Source organism: Gymnodraco acuticeps, unplaced genomic scaffold (assembly GCF_902827175.1).
Source record: "Gymnodraco acuticeps unplaced genomic scaffold, fGymAcu1.1, whole genome shotgun sequence".
Classification (NCBI taxonomy): domain Eukaryota; kingdom Metazoa; phylum Chordata; class Actinopteri; order Perciformes; family Bathydraconidae; genus Gymnodraco; species Gymnodraco acuticeps.
This window is the reverse complement of record NW_022989899.1, coordinates 2,860,532-2,879,421: the sequence shown is the minus strand read 5'-3', so window position 1 is coordinate 2,879,421 and position 18,890 is coordinate 2,860,532. Positions and strand designations below refer to the sequence as shown.

Sequence of the window (18,890 nt, the reverse complement as noted above, 5' to 3'; positions counted from 1 at the left end):
ATCTTTTGAGGCCCATGTCTAATTTACAAACTGCTGGGTACAGCACCTTTAAATCTACAGGGACAATGACAACTTTACAATCATCATCGATTATCATGCACTATTAATCTACCGATACAAATGAAACATTATCAATTGTTCCTTTTTAGTTTTGTTTGTTGGTCTTGGGATTGGCTACCAATCATGTTTTAGAAGTTTCAACGCTAGTTTGTCGGTAAACAGGTATCCTTCAAAGATGGCCGACTTGTTGATAATGTCACATTCTTATTCCCTATTGCAAAAATATGTGAATATAGTTAATCAAGCTTTCTATCATATTTTTAACCTTCATTGATATGAACCTGAGAAATCTGGATAACCTCCTCCATGCTGCCTTGCACCAAATGCGCATTAGATGCCAACCTCAACACGCATAGGTAACAAAAACAGCAAGCCTTTCAGTTCTCCTCCCTCCCAAGCTCCTTACCATGCAGTGGAGACCCCGAGGGGCTGCTGGACATGCCAGGTATGGGGCTACAGCGTCCCCCGATGCCTCCTCCTCCCAGGATGCAGCCACCTCCTCCGATGCCTCCAACTCCTGCTCCTCCTCCTAACGCAGCTACCCTGTTGAGCTCCTGTTCAATGTCCTCCAAGCCGGCACTCTTTTGGAAGCGAGACATCCGATTTACCACCCGAGGTGACATGTGGGTGCGAGCACAGGGTGCACCGCCATAGGGGTTGATGGGAAATACATGGGTTGTGCCTCGAAGGGTGCTGATGGTAACCCAGCGACTGTCCTGGCTAAAACACATGTCTTGGACCTGGACAGAGACAGGGCAGGAACAGAGAGAGGACAGATGTTAGAGGGGGGTCTTGGGACGGCAAAAGGATGAAATAAAGTCACTGTAGTTCCACTCACTATGCCCATGATTACGTTTTAAATTCCTCGAACTATACATCATATTCACTCAAGCTGGATAGTATGCTAGCCTTAGGTCCTAGCTATGTTAGCGTATTCTGTATCTGAGCGGTCAGTCCACCAGTGGTACCTTGGTCCAGCTGGTCTGCCTTATGAGTATCGGGAAGCCATCATTTCAAGGTCTGCTGCGCTTTATAAAATCCCCATACTTCCTTTTCTAACGCCATATGTGCCCCAGTAAAAACAAAAGACTAAAAAAGACAAATAAGTAGAATTTGTATAAGAGCTACGGCTGCTTAGAAACCTTTCAAAAAAAATAAAAGTGTTCCCTATTAAGGCTACCAAAAACACTCTGACATACTCCCAAAAACGTGATGTTTTTTGTATGCTTTTACTGTGTTGATGTTTTCATAATGTGCCTTGTTGACTGCATTTTGAAAACCTAGACATGTTTTAAATGTCTGTAAAACGTGACATTGTTCTGAACTCGGGTGACAGAGTGTAAGAAATAGAGACACAGTGATTATTTAAAGACATTGTAAGTGCCTTAGCAAATGACATGTGATTTAAAGTAAAATATGTAAATTGTCAGTATGAAACAACAACAATTGAATGAATGACAACTTGTTGGTTATGTTTCATCTTTGGATTTTAATATATATGATTACTGTTTTAACTGGCGGTGAACTTGTAACCATCCTTGAACAAACATTTACATACAGTCGGATCACTAACTCCCAGATATTTGGTTTCAGCAACTCCATGCTACTTCTCTAGACTGCCATTAACTGGATGGATGGATATTTTGAACAAAGGCTAAATCCTCTGTTCTGTATTATTTTCTTCAAAACTCAGGATAGAGATTTATGCAAAACGGGGATAAACGTCAGCCAAAACATTGTCAACACAGATAATTCTACCTTTTTGGAGTGCTTGACAAAATTCGACCAGGATGAGAAGATTAGATAATAAATGAGGAGATATGGAAATATAGAAAAAGTCAGAATTGTGAATAAAAAGGCAGAATTCTGTCTGTAATCTCAGAATTTTGATAACCTCAGAACTCTTGTGGTCAGATCTCCCCAAAAAATCACATGTGGCCCTAATTCTCTTCCTTAGATACATGCTTGTTAGCATTACAAATAAATAGTTTGATGGCGATCTTTGTTAGTTTTATTCCTCAAACATAGACCTAATCTCAGGCAGAAGACCCTTCAGAAGAAGGATCTCCCTGAGCATCAGCCATGCAGAAAACCAGCCAGATGACAAAACAAGCAAAGGAGTGATGTGACCAACTGATAAGGTGAAAGTGTGCTGAAATAGCATCTATTATTCCACATTCCATAAAAAAATTAGACCCAGTAGACTGGACTAGAAAAAAAGGAAAGTTGCTGTGAAGAATGTCTAACCCTTTAGCCAGCAAGCTAGCCAGCCAATCAGAAAGACATTTGTGTACCTGTAGGCCTCTCTTATCTTTCGCCAAGTCGAACTAGGTAATTGTACCAAGCAATGACAGTTAATGGGGCATCCTCCGAATACCAGACAGTTACTTTACTTCACAAAGATGAGTGAAAGAAGAGGCATGACCTCTGCTTAGGCTGATTATGGAAAGCTTGGCGATGAGAAAGGGCTACTTTGTGCACACTGTAATTGGTCATAATAGACCTGTCAGAGCTTCAACTGTATATTGGCGACTGGACCGTACTGTCAAATCTATTTTATCAGACAGCGGGTAACCTTGAAGGTGGCTGTTATTGTACAGTCATAGCGTGCCAAACATGAATATACCAAACATTTGCCAATTGGTACTATCTTAATAAAGTCTCATGCATGAGCTGGTGTGGAGGTTTCACATTCCAAAGCAGCTCCGTCATGTTTTCATCCATAGGAATCCCAAACCCAATAAAATACCCAATATTAGCGGTGTGTGTGTCTGCCCAAGGACAAGTTAAGGTAAAACCTAATAGAGGTGTCATACATAATAACCTAATAAAAGTAAATGTAACAACTACTACAGTGCAACAAAACAGGAATATTAAATGTGGTCTCTTAAACATAAGATCTCTAGCATCTAAAGCAATATTGGTAAATGATTTAATATCAGATTATAATATTGATATATGCTGTCTCACTGAAACTTGGTTGAGACATGAAGAATATGTCAGCATAAATGAGGCCACTCCACCCAGCCATATCAATACTCATATTGCCCGAGGCACGGGCCGAGGAGGTGGAGTTGCAGCAATCTTTGACTCAAGTTTGCTTATCAATACTAAACCAAAATTAAATTATACCTCCTTTGAAAGTCTCGTTTTTAGTCTTACGCATCCGACCTGGAAAACTTTGCAGCCAATCTTATTTGTTACAGTGTACCGTGCACCAGGTCCTTATTCAGAATTCTTATCTGAATTCTCTGAGTTTTTATCAACTTTGGTTCTTAAAACAGATAAAGTAATTATCATAGGTGACTTTAATATTCATGTTGACGATGATAAAAATAGCCTTACTGTTGCATTTAACTCTATATTAGATTCTGTTGGTTTTTGTCAGAGTGTAAATAAACCAACCCACTACTATAATCACACTCTCGACCTTGTTCTGACTTATGGTATTGAAATTGAGCAACCATTAGTCGAACCGCATAATCCTGCTTTATCCGACCATTTTTTAGTAACTTTTGAAGTACTGTTACTAGACTACAAAGCATTAGTCAAAAGCTCCTGCAGCAGAAACCTATCTGTTAGTGCTATAGCCACATTTAAGGAAGAGATTCCACCAATACTTAACTCGATAGCATGTCTGCATGTAAGGGAGGAAACTTATACAAAATGTACACCACCCCAAATTGATCATGTTGTTGATAGTGCTACAGATGCGCTGCGAATAAAATTAGACTATGTTGCTCCTTTGAAAAAGAAGAAAATAAAACAACATAGATTAGCTCCATGACATAATGCCGAAACCCGCAAAATAAAGCAAAAGTCGAGACAACTTGAAAGGATATGGCGTTCCACTAAACTTGAAGAATCTCGTTTAATTTGGCATATTACTCTCAATGAATATAAGAAAGCACTGCGTAAAGCGAGAGCAGCCTACTACTCTTCATTAATAGATGAGAATAAGAATAATGCAAGATTTATTTTCAGCACTGTAGCCAGGCTGACAGAGAGCCACAGCTCGATTGAGCCTTCTATTCCCATAGCACTCAGTAGTAATAATTTTATGTGCTTTTTTAACGATAAAATTGTTACTCTTAGAAACAAAATGAATGACCTCTTGCCTTTGACCAGTATAGTGTTATCAACAGCTCCCGGAAACGTAAGTTCTAATATTACACTAGATAGTAAACTAGAATGCTTTTCAGCCATAAACCTTGAACAATTAAATTCAATGATTCTCTCTTCTAAACCATCAACGTGTATGTTAGACCCAATTCCAACTAAGCTGTTGAAGGAAGTTTTTCCATTAATTAGCACTTCTTTATTAAATATTATGAATATCAATGTCTTTATTATCAGGCTATGTTCCACAATCATTCAAAGTAGCAGTGATAAAAACCGCTTCTTAAAAAGCACAACCTCGATCCAGAGGTTTTAGCCAATTATAGACCTATTTCCAATCTTCCGTTCCTCTCAAAAATTCTTGAGAAAGCGGTCGCAAAACAGTTGTGTGATTACTTAAAAAACAATGATTTATTTGAAGATTTTCAGTCTGGCTTTAGAACACATCATAGCACAGAGACAGCTCTGGTTAAAGTCACAAATGACATTCTAATAGCCTCTGACAAGGGACTTGTCTCTATTCTTGTTTTGCTCGATCTCAGTGCTGCATTTGATACTATCGACCATGATATCCTATTGCAAAGACTAGAGGACTTAGTTGGCATACAGGGAACTGCTTTAGGCTGGTTTAGGTCCTATCTATCTGAACGCTCTCAGTTTGTACGTGTCAACAATAAATCTTCCACGCAAACCAAAGTTAGCCATGGAGTGCCACAGGGCTCAGTGCTCGGACCTATTTTGTTCACATTATATATGCTTCCGTTAGGCAATATTATAAGGAATCATTCTGTAAACTTTCATTGTTATGCGGATGATACTCAACTATATTTATCAATCAAGCCTGATGAAATTAATCATCTAAATAAAATTCAAGACTGCCTCAAGGACTTAAAAACGTGGATGACCTTAAACTTTTTGATGTTAAACACGACCAAAACTGAAGTTATTGTACTTGGCCCGAAGAATCTACGAAACAAATTATCTAAGGATATACTAACTATGGATGGCATTAATTTGGCCTCCAGTGAGACTGTAAGGAATCTTGGTGTTATATTTGATCAGGATTTATCCTTTAACGTCCACATAAAATCAATTTCAAGGACCGCCTACTTCCATCTACGTAACATTGCAAAAATCAGGCATATCTTGCCTCAAAACGATGCAGAGAAACTAGTCCATGCATTTGTTACTTCAAGGCTGGATTATTGTAACTCCTTATTATCAGGGAGTACCAAGAAGTCAGTCAAGTCGCTTCAGCTGATTCAAAATGCTGCAGCTCGTGGACTAACCAGAGTTAGGAAAAGGGACCACATTACTCCTGTTCTGGCTGCCTTACACTGGCTCCCTATAGAACACAGGATAGAATTTAAAATTCTTCTTCTCGCCTACAAAGCCCTTAATGGGCAGGCGCCATCTTACCTTAAAGAACTCATTATACCCTACTGTCCTACTAGGGCATTGCGTTCCAAGAATGCAGGGTTGTTGGTTGTTCCTAGAGTCTCTAAAAGTACAATGGGAGCCAGAGCCTTTTCTTATCAAGCTCCACATTTGTGGAATCAGCTTCCAGTTTGTGTTCGGGCGGCAGACACCCTATCCGTTTTTAAGAGTGCGCTTAAGACCTTCCTTTTTGATAAAGCTTATAGTTAGGGCTGATTAGATTCAGCCCCTAGTTTTGCTGATATAGGCTTAGTTTGTCGGGGGACATCTTACTTCTTCCTTCTCTCTGTCTATACCTGTGTACTCTCATGTTCCGATTAACCCAGCTTCCCCAAATGTCTTTCTTTTTGGTGTCTATATACGCCGGGATCCGGAGTGATGGATGATCCTGCGCTCCTCTGTCCTGGATCGCAAGCCCTGGATCTTGAGTCGTGGCTGTGGTCCTGGATCATAGGTCCTGGATGGATATCCTCGTGGATTCATCTTCCTATTATACACACATGCATTTCCAAACATTTGGACTACCTATGTTGCAAATGTATTATCTTTTCAATTTACACACGGCATCTATTGCACGTCTGTCCGTCCTGGGAGAGGGATCCCTCCTCTGTTGCTCTCCCTGAGGTTTCTCCCATGTTTCCCTTTAAACTGTGGGTTTTCTCTGGAAGTTTTTCCTTGTACGATGTGAGGGTCTAAGGACAGAGGGTGTCGTATTGTCATACTGATATTTTGTACAAACTGTGAAGACCACTGAGACAAATGTAACATTTGTGATATTGGGCTATATAAATAAACATTGATTGATTGATTGATATTGACATCCTAGGCAGCCAGAGAGAGAGATTCTTATTATCTTAATCAGTGAAGTAGATTAGGCAGCTATGTTCACCTGAGTGAAAGTTGGAAGGAATGAAAAGCATGTGAAAAAGATGGACGGACAGATCAAATGGAATAGAGACAAGAAGAATGATAGTGTGAGAGCATTAGAAAGTGAATACAAGGAAGCTGTAAATAACAGAAAAATAAGCAAACAGGGGGGTTGTGATTGACTCTGGAATATCCCTCATCTTTTTGGGTCTGTTGGTTGATATATAAATCTGAACAAACAGCCATGACACATGGAGTCCACCAAGGGTCTCTACTTGGTCCTGCTGTATTCTAAATCTACCTTTTCAGAACACTTCTGCCCACGTTCTCACTAAAGCCGAAAGTAGAACACATCATCCGAGTGAAGAGCCTCACTGCCAAAAGCTCAAAAACATGTAATTTCCTAATATTTTCAATAAGCTTATTATTATCAACCATATGTATTACTATTAACATATTAATAGTTGAACTAATACAAAAATCCCTAACATTGCTACTCAATTACTCCCGACGTATACGTTTAAAAAACATTCAAAAACGTTTTCCTAATATCAGTTTTCACAGATTCAAGTGCTATCTGTGGCCTGTGTGGTTTAGTTAAACATATTGGAATTGATACATATAGAGAAAGAGCACATTTGCAATGTGTTTGGATTGAGTAACCGGGTTAATATAAAATCTTATAATCTAATATGCAGATGTCTAACTTTCCTTGAAGAATTCATTTTAAACGAAAGCTCATTTGATGCATTATCCAGAGTTTATTATTTTCAGCTTTCAAAACCAACGTGCATGTAAACACATCAGCCTTCAAAACACAAATCACTGCAATCACAGCTGATCGTGCAGGGCTGCAGAGTAAAGCAGTGCTGGAGTTTCACCCCTGTAACCTCAGTGACTAGCACTTTCCAGTTTGCCCCGTGGCTCCGCTCTGATCTACATTCTGGTCCTCCTTCAGTCCCTTACATGTGTTATCAGCTAAGGTCTGTTTACCTGGCCTCAGGTCACTGACAGCCAGCCGCATGTTTGGCCGCTAAAGACAGATAAGGCGTCTCTCCACCCACCTATCTGAAGACTTTATCACTCTGTGTGTGTGTGCCTGTGTGTGTGTGCCTGTGAAGGTGATAACCCCTGGCCAAAGCGTTAGGCTAGGCCAGCTTTCAGTGTTTACAACAGGCAGGATCAAAGCAGGCTCAGTGTGCAGCCGGTCAGCGGACCTGCCGTTTGGTCATACATTAACCAGGCTGTGAGAATGTGTGTGTGTGTGTGTGATAGTATGTTTTACCAGTCAATAACCCTGAACCGAACAAGGCCTGAAGTAGTTTTGTTGAGTAAGCACTTGCAATGCAAGTGTGTCACGGGTGAGGAATATTCAAAATAGGAGATATTAATAATATGTTTCATTTGTGATTTATGCTAACTCATTATATTCCTGCTAGTCCCCTAATAAACATAATGTGGATGTAGTGTGAAACTTACAATATATGTGTGCCCCTGTCTGTTTAATTTGGAGTTTGGACAGCTTCTACTGGCACAGGTGCATATCATTTACTACTAACAATAGGATTGTAGTTTCAACCGTTCATCGTCATGGTCCATAGTGGCAGCAGTAGTACAGTATTACAGACTTCTATAGTACACAAATAGTCTAGTGATAGTTTTCTATGGGTACATTGCATACAGGAAACGTAAATAGGTTATTCTGCATACTTCCTCTGCGTTCCTTTTTAAAAAAAAAACACTTCTGTTAAGCCCCTGTCACACTGTCCCGAAATTGACACCCGATGGACACACGATAAAGGAAATGTTCAAATTCGGCTCTGATCGTAACAACATCGGGCCATTCGTGAGGGCATCTTAAGCCATCGTATGACCGCCGGTGGAGTTTCTCAGGCTCCGGCAGCAACTTTGTGAGCGGCAACTTCGTAAGGCACTCGTGAGGGCATCTTGTCAAATCGTGTCATCTTCGTGTTATCATCGGTGCATTCATGTGTCCATCGGGTGTACATTTTGGGACAGTGTGACAGGGGCTGTAACTGGAACTTCATTACGGCTTCATATTTGCTGTACAAAATGGTGTCAATGTGTCTCCAGTGCTGGCCTGAATCCTCCTTATTTTCAGCTAGATTATAAAAAAGTTGCTAGGTTTCATAACTCTTTAATATATTTATAATTTCTCTTGTCTCTTGAGACTTTTTCGTTTTATGTCAAGAGACCAACATCAAAAACCGTTGTATGTAAAGTTTTACATGCCTCCCAAGCTAGTATTTCTTCAGGTTTTTTTTACATAGATCTTGTTGAGTTTTTACTTCAATGTGGAAGTGTTTGTGGATGCAACATTTGACACAAACAACTTATTTGGAAATTAAAATAAAGGAGAGAGTTGAAACAGTTTAACAATGTAAACGATTATGATTTTCAGGGCTATTTCAACACGATGATGTGCAGATGTGTGTGTATCCCATACCTTGGCTTCAGTTTCCCCTCGATGCAAGGTGTAAAGATGGTGCACAGTGCTCTGTGATGAGGCCCATGGGTGGGTCAGAATGTGAAAGACGTGAAAATCATGGCCCAGAGTATCTGCAGTCACCAGCAGCATTCCTAGAACAAACAAACAGTCATCAACATTAGGAATCACTCCGACAGCTGGCTTCAACATTAATTGTTATATCGTCACTTTTACAGTTTGTGATTTTTTTACTAGAATATTTAATGTGACGTTTTTGCTTACATACTACATTTGCTGGAGCTAAACTCACAAAATAAGGCCAGATTTTATATTTATATTTTCTATGAATCAAGAAGGAAAGTATTTGAATGGCATGTTGTCTTCAACATATGTGGAAAAGTGGAAGTCTTTGTGTTTTCCCTTTGTTGTAGTGTGTCATAAAGGTTTTTTGCATGCAAATGGTCTGGAAAGGCTAAAACCCCAAACTCCCCTCCAGAGGGAGTTTATCTTCCACACACTCCCCCCTCCCCACGCCGGAAACGCCTCCATTGGAATATGTGTTTACTTCGGTAACATAGTGACATCACTATGTAACACTCACCATTCAATTGGCTAGCGCTTCAACACATTGTACGTAATAGGCTAATGGCGGGACATCTCTAAGAGGTTGACCAATCTAAACAGAGCCGGGCCGCTAACCAATCAGAGCAGACCGGGCTCTGGTTTCAGACAGACGGTGAAAAGAGGTGCAGTGTGAGAAAAATAAATCACTTTTTTAAACATGTCACAGGAGAGGTACAAAATACAAATATGAACCTGAAAAATACCATAATAGGGCCCCTTTAAATATCAATATCCTTGCCGAGTCTTTAACTAGTTTCATCTTACAAAGGTGATACAATCATTTGAAAATTGAACGATTAGGGTCACTAACACACACTTACACGCTTTAATTCCCAAGTACATTTTAATTGATCAATAGTTAACATAACTAATCCAAAAATGTATAGAATAACAATTGTTTTTTTTTTATAATCTAAAATTTAGAGAAAACTAAAATATCTACTTTTTTTCCTGGCAAAGTTGACCAAAATACTCTAAATCATGCCAGGGTGTTGACACTAGTAAACCGATACACAGTCAGGCCAACCAAAATATTTAAACTGTATTTAGCTCCAGCGGCTCTCACAAAGAGAGCAAACACTACCAACTGCACAGAGCAAAGGCTAGACAGCATGACAGAATTACTGTGCATTTAAAACAAACCAACCCATTACAACAAAGCCAGCCATCATTTGTCGATGTCATAAAATGCAGCCTTCACTGCATGATAGCGTGTGGTTAAAAGGAGGGTTTGAGTCGTGTGCTTCCTCGAGGACGGACACGACGATGATTGTCAGTAAAAGAGAACATCCATGTATTCAGACATCCGCGTATGGTCATGGGTGTGTGTGTACACACTTAGATTCACCCCCACAGTGTAACCCCCACTGACAGGCCCATTCATTTGGTCTAATTTTATTTAAGGTCATCAAACTGCAGAAATGATAGGCCTCCACCATAAACAACATGCTCAACAAACCACACCACAACAAACCCAGATCCAAACTAGCTCAGTTAGGAAAAACACAGCACAGCTTTTCAAGCGCATCCCAAAACCTTTAGCAGAAGCTTTGAGATGTAACAACCTTAGATTGGGGCAGTAACTCAAACCGTTGGAAACACATCACTTATAGAGTGTAAGACTTGTAAGAAAAAATATGCAAACATAAGTCTTTTTGACAACTCCCTGACATAAATGATATTAAAGTAATTAGTACTTTTCCTCCAAGTTTTTCCCCCATGGAATTTGTTATGCGAAGGCTACAGTAGGTTGTAATTAGTGGCCGGGCTTTATTGGGTGGCATGTCAAATGTGAAAAGAGGAGGCTGACATGGCATGAGATTAAAAGATTTAGCAACACATGCGAGGGAGATGGAAACACTCCCTCTCTTGAAAGAAAAAGCCTAAAAGTTTTGCACATTCATTCAGAATTAAGAGTTTTTCAAAGTGTTGTACTGGGGAAGAGTTATATTTAAAGATGATGAAGAGGTGGAATGAGGGAGGTGGCTGAGCGATGGGGTCATGCAGATTGTCTTACGGTAGGTTGAAGGAGGAGAGAAGAAGAGAAGCCAAGTGAAGTGTGCATTAAGACAGTGGTTAGCTATTCATGCTGTATCAGAGCAACCAGAAAGCCAGAGAGCTATGGCCCAGGGCCTGTAAACTCTTGAAAACCCACGCCCCAAACGAGGTGCCAAGCCACAAGAAGCATTTGCGTCAACTGGGAATACAGAGAAAAAAGGGACGGGGCCCTTCTAATTATAGAGTCTGGAAACGGAAGCGCAGGGTGATTAGGAGTTGAGGCGCTGTGGTCTGTTTATCTCTCGAACCCTCTATCCCCCACACTCCACTCTTTCTCTTTCTTCCTTATTTCTGTGTTTTGGTCGGGCCCTGCCCACCCAGTGGCTGGAGAGTCTGGCCCCTTGGTTTCTGACGGATGAGACATGGCCACTGTGTCCTGGCAGGGGCCGGCTTTTCTCTTCTTCTGCTGATGGTGGTGGAGTCTGGGCTCCAAAAAAGTAACAGCTCAGAAAAGCTGGAGAGCTTTGTGTGTGCGATTGCCTGAGGACTGGGGCTTTTGTGGCCTTGTTGAAATACAGAGGCCCTCGCCGAGAGGCGTCAGTCGGTTAGCCCGCAGGATGGCCAAATTAAAAAGTAGCTGAGCCGCCCGGCGGGTGAAAAGAGAGGGTTTCAGGAAAACCAGAGGCTGGCTGGAGCAGGGTTTGACACGTCCTATTTATAACACCTTGTCCCAGGGGCTACAGTGTTATTTACGATGTTTTAGTACAAAAATTGCTGGCACAAGCACTTAGACATGCGCTAAACTGGAAGGGATGACCTCTAATTTGCCATGTGTGCGAGACATGCATTTGAATGGGACATGAGGGAAGTGATATAATCATTTCCATAAATATCTGCTTTCTGTTTTTTTTTTCCCCCAAAAAATATTTTCTTTTGCTGCAGGCTTTGCTGTCCCATCTCTGACCATCCAAACAGAAAACATCTGCTCAATCCCATTAATAGTGGGAGGATGTTTCATTTACAAAGTGGTTGGGATAGCTTTATTCTCGACAAAGGCAGATGGGACCAGGGAGTGGGAGTGGGAGAGAGAGAGAGAGCGCGAGCAAAGCAGAGGAATAAGTGGAGAGAGCAACAAAGAGGGCCATGATTTCCCTACTTGGCAACACAAAAGGCCACAACAAAACTAGTCCACTTTTTAATTAACAACACTAGGCCCAAAAAAACCTTTGAAAATCTGAAAAAAATCTAAAACTATAACCATGTGGAAGGCATAAAGCTCAAAAGATGAAGTACTTGTGGGACTTACTGTTACCGGGAGGAATAAACTTCAGAGCAAATGAGCCCAATGCACAAATGAAAGAGTATCCATCGTAAGAAGAAGCTTTGTCTTCAGAGCTGCCAGGTTTGGGGGAAAGACAGGACTTTTTGTGGCTGTATGTATTTACACATATACTGGGCATATACAATACAGATTAATGTTATATTCTAAGAACACAAATAACCAAAGTGTTACTTCGAGCAACTAACAGTTAACAATCAGTCATTATACAATGTGTCTCCCGACGTCCATCCACTTACCAACAACTCTCTACTATAATGCTTTACTTTAAAATGTTCTTTGATACAAAAAAAAAAATCCTGTAGAATGAAGCAGCATCTGTAGTGACAAAGATCAGAAAGACAGCAAACATCTTGCCTGTCCTAAAATCCCATCATGGGATGCCTGTTAATTTTTTTCATTTGATATTAGCATCCTTTTATTAGTCTTTAAATCACTTCACATACCAGCACCTGAATTATTTTCAGATGTATGCTCAATATAGATCACTCAGGTTCTCTGACACTGATTCTTTCATTGATTTCAAAGGTGAGGACGAAGGAGGAAGTTACCAGGCCCTCGCTTCTGGAATAGCTCTGTATATGTACAGTAAGTTACTATTGCTGAACATAAATTAGTTATTTTTTAAATAATTGCCAAATTTCCTAGTCAAACGCAATGTATTTGTTGTTGAAGAAACAATAAGAAATGGCAGATATAAACCAGAACTATTATTGATATGGTTGTTATACAATTTTGGCAATGATTGAGCTATCTGACGCTTGAAAAAACTTGTTTGTGCTCTATGGTCATTATAGTATGTACCTCTATTAATGTTACTTATTTAACTCAAATGTATATGTTTGTAACTTTTCTGCAGGCATAAATGCTGATACCAATGTATTTGTTATCCAGTTAAGCCCCATGCCCCCGGTACCGGGGGCAAAACGCAACATCTTGCAAGAAACAGCGTCTGAGGGCTTCTTAACATTTAACAAACTATGAATGTGTCATACCCACTTAACGGGAAGAAACTCAGCTATCAGAGAATATTAACAATTTTTAGCTAAACAAAACACAAGGGTAATAACAAGCCTCTGAATTAGCCCTGAGCGAAAAAGGCTAACGCACTTAGCACAGAACTCACGGTAGAAATACTTTATTACTTATCGGATCTGCACAAACAAGATATCAGCTAGCAAGCTGAGATTCCACAGATTCTATAGGTATAAGTATCATCACTGTGTGATCAAAACTCGCGGCAGGGGAAGCAAACCCAGACAACTAGTGATGGCAGTTTGACACTGAAGCTTCGATACGTGCTTCAAACTCTGGTTTTCCTATTCCATAGAAGTAGTGCTTTGAAGCTTGCTTCAAGTCACGTGACATACAACGTCAGAAGCAGCAACTGCTTCATTTTCTGAATGAATCAACTCACTGGTTCGCCATCCAATCAGGTGATTCAATGCACTGCCTCGTCTCGATTCTGACAGGTGACAGATTGAAACAGTTTCGAATTTGAGCGCTTCAACACTTTATAACCGCTCTAAACAATGCGCAATGTGTGGGTTGTTTTCGTAGTTTGTGTTGTTGCTGTTGAGTTGTTGCTGTTGAGTTGTTGTTGGTATTGCATTTGTATTGAATCATTATAGAGCAAGCCAGGAAGAAAGATAGGTCGTTCTGGCTCGGGAAACACTTCAAAATGTGGAGAAGTTTTGAACAAAAAGACAATGAGTATTAAAAGAAAAGTTCAACAGTTTAAAGAATATATAGCCCAGTGGATAGAGCGAGCGGCCCACATGGGGCGACGTCCTCCGTGCAACTGGTTCAAATTTTGGAATGGATGAACTTTTAATCATTGCCCGCTTTTCAACTTTAATACTATAATTGATAAAAGGCCCTCTCTTTCTGATCAAAAGTTGTGTTCAATGGCATTAAAACGCATACAACGCTGCTGAAGGTTAATCCAATGTCTCTGTGTCACTTTGAAATGATTATTGATAATCCATCTTCATATACTGTATATGGCAAAAACTGAGTTTTCATATATAGCTGCTATGATAGCTACGAGAGTGTATGACAACTTCCGGGTTTGGGCATAGAGAGCCGAAGTCCCTCCCTTTCCGGTGGTCCTCCATGGGACCTTATTTCGGAAAAATTCCAAGTCAATGGAAGAGAACATTTTTATTTCGATCCCGTTTGAATTGTGCCATGAATTACACATCTGATGTTTGTCAATTTAAAAAAAGAAGCTCATATCTTCCTCTCTGACCGGCCACCGGACCGCCGTGGAGAATTGATGACATCCAAGCCGAGAGTCCAGAGCAAAGTTTCCCGGTGAGTGAGTGGAGGAGAGCTAGCTGCTAACGGAGCTAACAGTAGTCGAGGAGAGCTAGCTGCTAACGGAGCTTACAGAAGTGAGCTACATACAGAAATGAATCTTCCACGCAAACCAAAGTTAGCCATGGAGTGCCACAGGGCTCAGTGCTCGGACATATTTTGTTCACATTATATATGCTTCCGTTAGGCAATATTATAAGGAATCATTCTGTAAACTTTCATTGTTATGCGGATGATACTCAACTATATTTATCAATCAAGCCTGATGAAATTAATCATCTAAATAAAATTCAAGACTGCCTCAAGGACTTAAAAACGTGGATGACCTTACATTTTGTTATGTTAAACACGACCAAAACACAAATACAACCCAGCTCCTGGCCTTCCTTGACATATGGGGTGTTTCTCAATCTCGAGTATGCTTGCTTGGTAGCACATGTCTTCCGAGTCACTTGCTTCAGAAGCAAGGCAATAATACTTCCTGGCATTCAGAAAACAAAGAGTGGAACAAGCTAGCAAGTGTGCAGATGTGAGATATGAGAGGCCCCGCCTTACATTTTCCGCCACAGATTTGGGGAAATTGGTCTGTGCGCAAAGCATTGTGGGGATTTTAAGACCGCGGAGTCTACACCATGGATGTATAAGAACTGGATACAGCGTGGGAGGCGGGGCCTCATTCATTCCTATGAGAGTTGCTCAATGGCGCATGATGACAAAATGGCCCAACTTTTGAGAGAGCGAAACGTCACAGATTACCCGGCATGCCTGAGAAGTACCCGTATGTGCACTCATAGAGCATGCGCAACTTTAACCACGCCGCCCAAAAGGCTCGTTCACATTAAGCACGTGAATTTGCGTACACGTAACAGCACCGCGCGTTCATGACAGCATGGTACTGGATTTATATTAACGAAGCGGCAGTTAGCAGCTAGCTAGTAAATTATGCTAAGTTACACATCAATCGTTATGTACTTTTATATTACGCTGACATCAGGATCTAGTGATATCCAAGCAACAGAGCTTTATTTAGCATGATACTTGTGTGGGTTGTACATGAAACCACTTGGTAATATATAAAAATGTATATGTTGAAGCCATTTATGATCAATTGTGAGTTAAAACTTTATCTAAAAAGTAAAGCTGATGATGGATTACTGTGGTGGAGTTAAAATAACAATAGCCTATTTATTTTTGAAATGTGATGGAGTAAAAGGATAGTAACTGTGATTATTCATGTTAAGTAGCACACAAGTAACTAAAACAATTGCAAGTGCAATAAGAAGCTACAGGAACGTTAATCTACGTCGGTAATATTAACTTTATTTAATACAACATTTACGGTACAAGATTTACATCATACAGCCCATGTAGTATAATATTTTACACATGATGAATTACAGCAAACATGTGTAATATATCCATTATTACAGCTCCGTGGGCTGGCAGTAAGGCGATATGGTCCGTTGTTATTGTGCATCCATGGGTAAAGAGAAACTCATGTAGTACTGAACATGTAACATGAACGTGCCGGGCGGCGCGGTCCCGTGGGTTAGATGCGCGTTCATAATGCCGAGGGAAATAACTCTCAGAATAACGTTATTAGCACATTTTTACAACTTGAGGAACGAAAGTTTTTAATAAGGGCTATACAAACGTTCATACTGGGTAGTTTATTTAGTTTAAAAACAATTATCCAACGAGTTACAGACCACTCTTTCCCAATGTAAGTCAATGGGAAAAAGTGTTTCCGGGCCCAGCAACCTAAAGGAAGTGTAGTACCGCCGTTTGGCCACTACGAATATTCTCATCAGACTCCGGTGCACTTCCTGGGGGCTTGGTCTACACATGTGCAGCCTCAAAATGTCTCCAAACGAAGTACGCCGGGCTCGGTAGAATTCCAAGTATGTTGGACATTGGAACAGTACTTCGGTGGCAATCAATGACGTAGTATGCTTGAAATAGTGGCTCTGGAGCAGTTTTACTCGAGATTGAGAAACACCCATGGTCTCGTACCCTTGACTAAAGAGGAAGTCTCAATGCCATTTATTTGGATTTCCAGAAAGCATTTGATACTGTACCTCACAAAAGATTACTGAAGAAGCTCTATGGGTATGGTATCCGTGGAGACATACTCAGCTGGATCTCAGACTTTCTCAAAAACAGGCGACAGAGAGTCTTTGTTAACGGTAAACCATATGGATGGTGCCCAGTTCTCAGTGGAATTCCACAAGGTAGTGTCCTAGGTCCTATACTGTTTGTCGTCTATATCAACGACCTACCCGATAATGTGAGCTCAATGGTCCAGATGTTTGCAGATTATACTAAAGTCTTCAATGTAATTAAGTGTAAGGAGGGTGCAGAAAAACTCCAGTCAGATCTCAGAGAAATGCTAAGATGGTCCGAGTGTTGGCAGCTCAAATTCAATGCAGCGAAGTGCAAATTAATGCACTTAGGTCTTCTGAACCCAAAATATGAGTATAATATGTGTGATAGATCAAAAAATATAAACCTATCTAAAACTCAGAATGAAAAGGACCTTGGTGTGAATGTTGATAATACCCTGACATTTAGTGAACATATCCATCGGGCAGCTAACAAAGTGAATGGTATCCTAGCAGTGATCCGCAGATCATACACTTATTTGGACTGATGTAGTACGTAGTTTATACACCTCTCTTGCATGGCCACTCCTCGAGTATGGGAATGTTGCCTGGTCCCCCATGTACAAAAAGGATGCTGAGCTCATCGAAAAAATACAGAGAAGGGCAACAAAGCTGGTTCCAGAACTAAAGGACCTAACATATCAAGAACGACTGCGAAGTCTTAAAGGGTCCATTGCATGGTCCTTTCTACTGATCATAATACCATTGTTGAGGGATATTACAATAGAAAAATACTGTGCAATTTTCCAAACTCAGATTGGTTTCTCATACATTATCTCTGTATAGTATGAGTTTTCACTCCCTGTGCTAAACGGCTCGATGGAGTTCCTGCCCCCACCCTACTGTGCGTCCAGTGTGCTCCGATTGGTCAGCTCTGCCACTCTGTTCTGATTAGTCAACCACCAGAGAGGCTCTGCTCTGTTGACATCTGCCGTAAAGTGGTTTAGCGGGTACTTAGCAACATAGCAATACTAGATTTGAGAAACGATAGATAGATAGTTATATAGATAAATAGATAGCTTACATATAGCATACAATGGCGTATGGAGCATACAATTTCGAACCTCCGTTCGATCCTAGAATAGACCAAATCGCGAGTCTTGCCTCGCCGTTCACTAGAGCAGACCAAACAGTGTCATTGTGGTACGTTTTTATCTAGTATATGTCTTACATTTCAGATGTCATCAGATGTACCTACAACTGTTGTTATTTAGGTGCCGTTGTGGAAACTGCGCTTTGATGCCAAGTGACGGAGAAAACGTGTGCTGCAATAGCATAAGAAAGGTAGCCTAGCTTAGTTACATTATGTCGGCAGCTAGCTGAAAACACCAACAGTAGCACACATATACCAAGATATACAGCATACATATTTTTCAAGTCAATAGACTATTATATGCACTTTTATTACTTCCATAGTAATTGAATGTTTATTTTGTAAACCTTTCCCATAGTTGGTTTAATTGCTAAACGTGTTTTGTAACACATCTTACCTTCATAGGTTGTAACACGCATGCTGCAAGTTCCAGAACCCATTAACTGCATGGTTGACCACCCAGGACTAGAGCCTAACTGCTTGAACCCATACACCCTGCAGAATCTCCACAATATTTATAAATACAGTTTCGGACCTTTGACAAATACAACGGAAGAAGAGTAAGTTATTGTTACCTGTAATAAACTACTACCGTTTGATGAAAAATAAAATCATGGTTTGCTATATATGAATGATATGTTATAGGAGCAAATAATTCAGGAAAGAAAGGCTACTAAGTATTTCCATCAAACTTTATTTTTACAAATGTACAAAATGTGTGAATGTATATTTATACACTGTACATCATCCAATCCTCTCCTGATAGGCGTTTTCGATATCTTGCGTATCGCAGCTTTGTAAGCTGGTGCTGGGGATATTTAGGGCGAGGCATCAGAGTGGTGATTCCGTCGTGTGTTGTGCTCCGGATCCGCCAGGAGTTTCCAGATCTGGCTGGACAATAAGTAGGATTTCGACCTCCTTTGG

General features: G+C 40.5%; 1 protein-coding gene across 8 annotated transcripts in view; it reads right to left on the bottom strand.

Annotated features, from left to right (window-relative positions):
- The window catches only part of bcas3 (BCAS3 microtubule associated cell migration factor), a 327,795-nt gene that overhangs the window by 243,068 nt on the left and 65,837 nt on the right, over positions 1-18,890 (bottom strand). For all 8 annotated transcript variants that reach the window (XM_034205807.1, XM_034205814.1, XM_034205822.1 and 5 more), the window contains exons 14-15: positions 8,951-9,084; positions 467-800 (exon numbers count right to left, since the gene is read on the bottom strand). In XM_034205807.1, the coding sequence (XP_034061698.1) occupies positions 467-800; positions 8,951-9,084 (468 nt within the window). The remainder of the gene's footprint in view (positions 1-466; positions 801-8,950; positions 9,085-18,890) is intronic.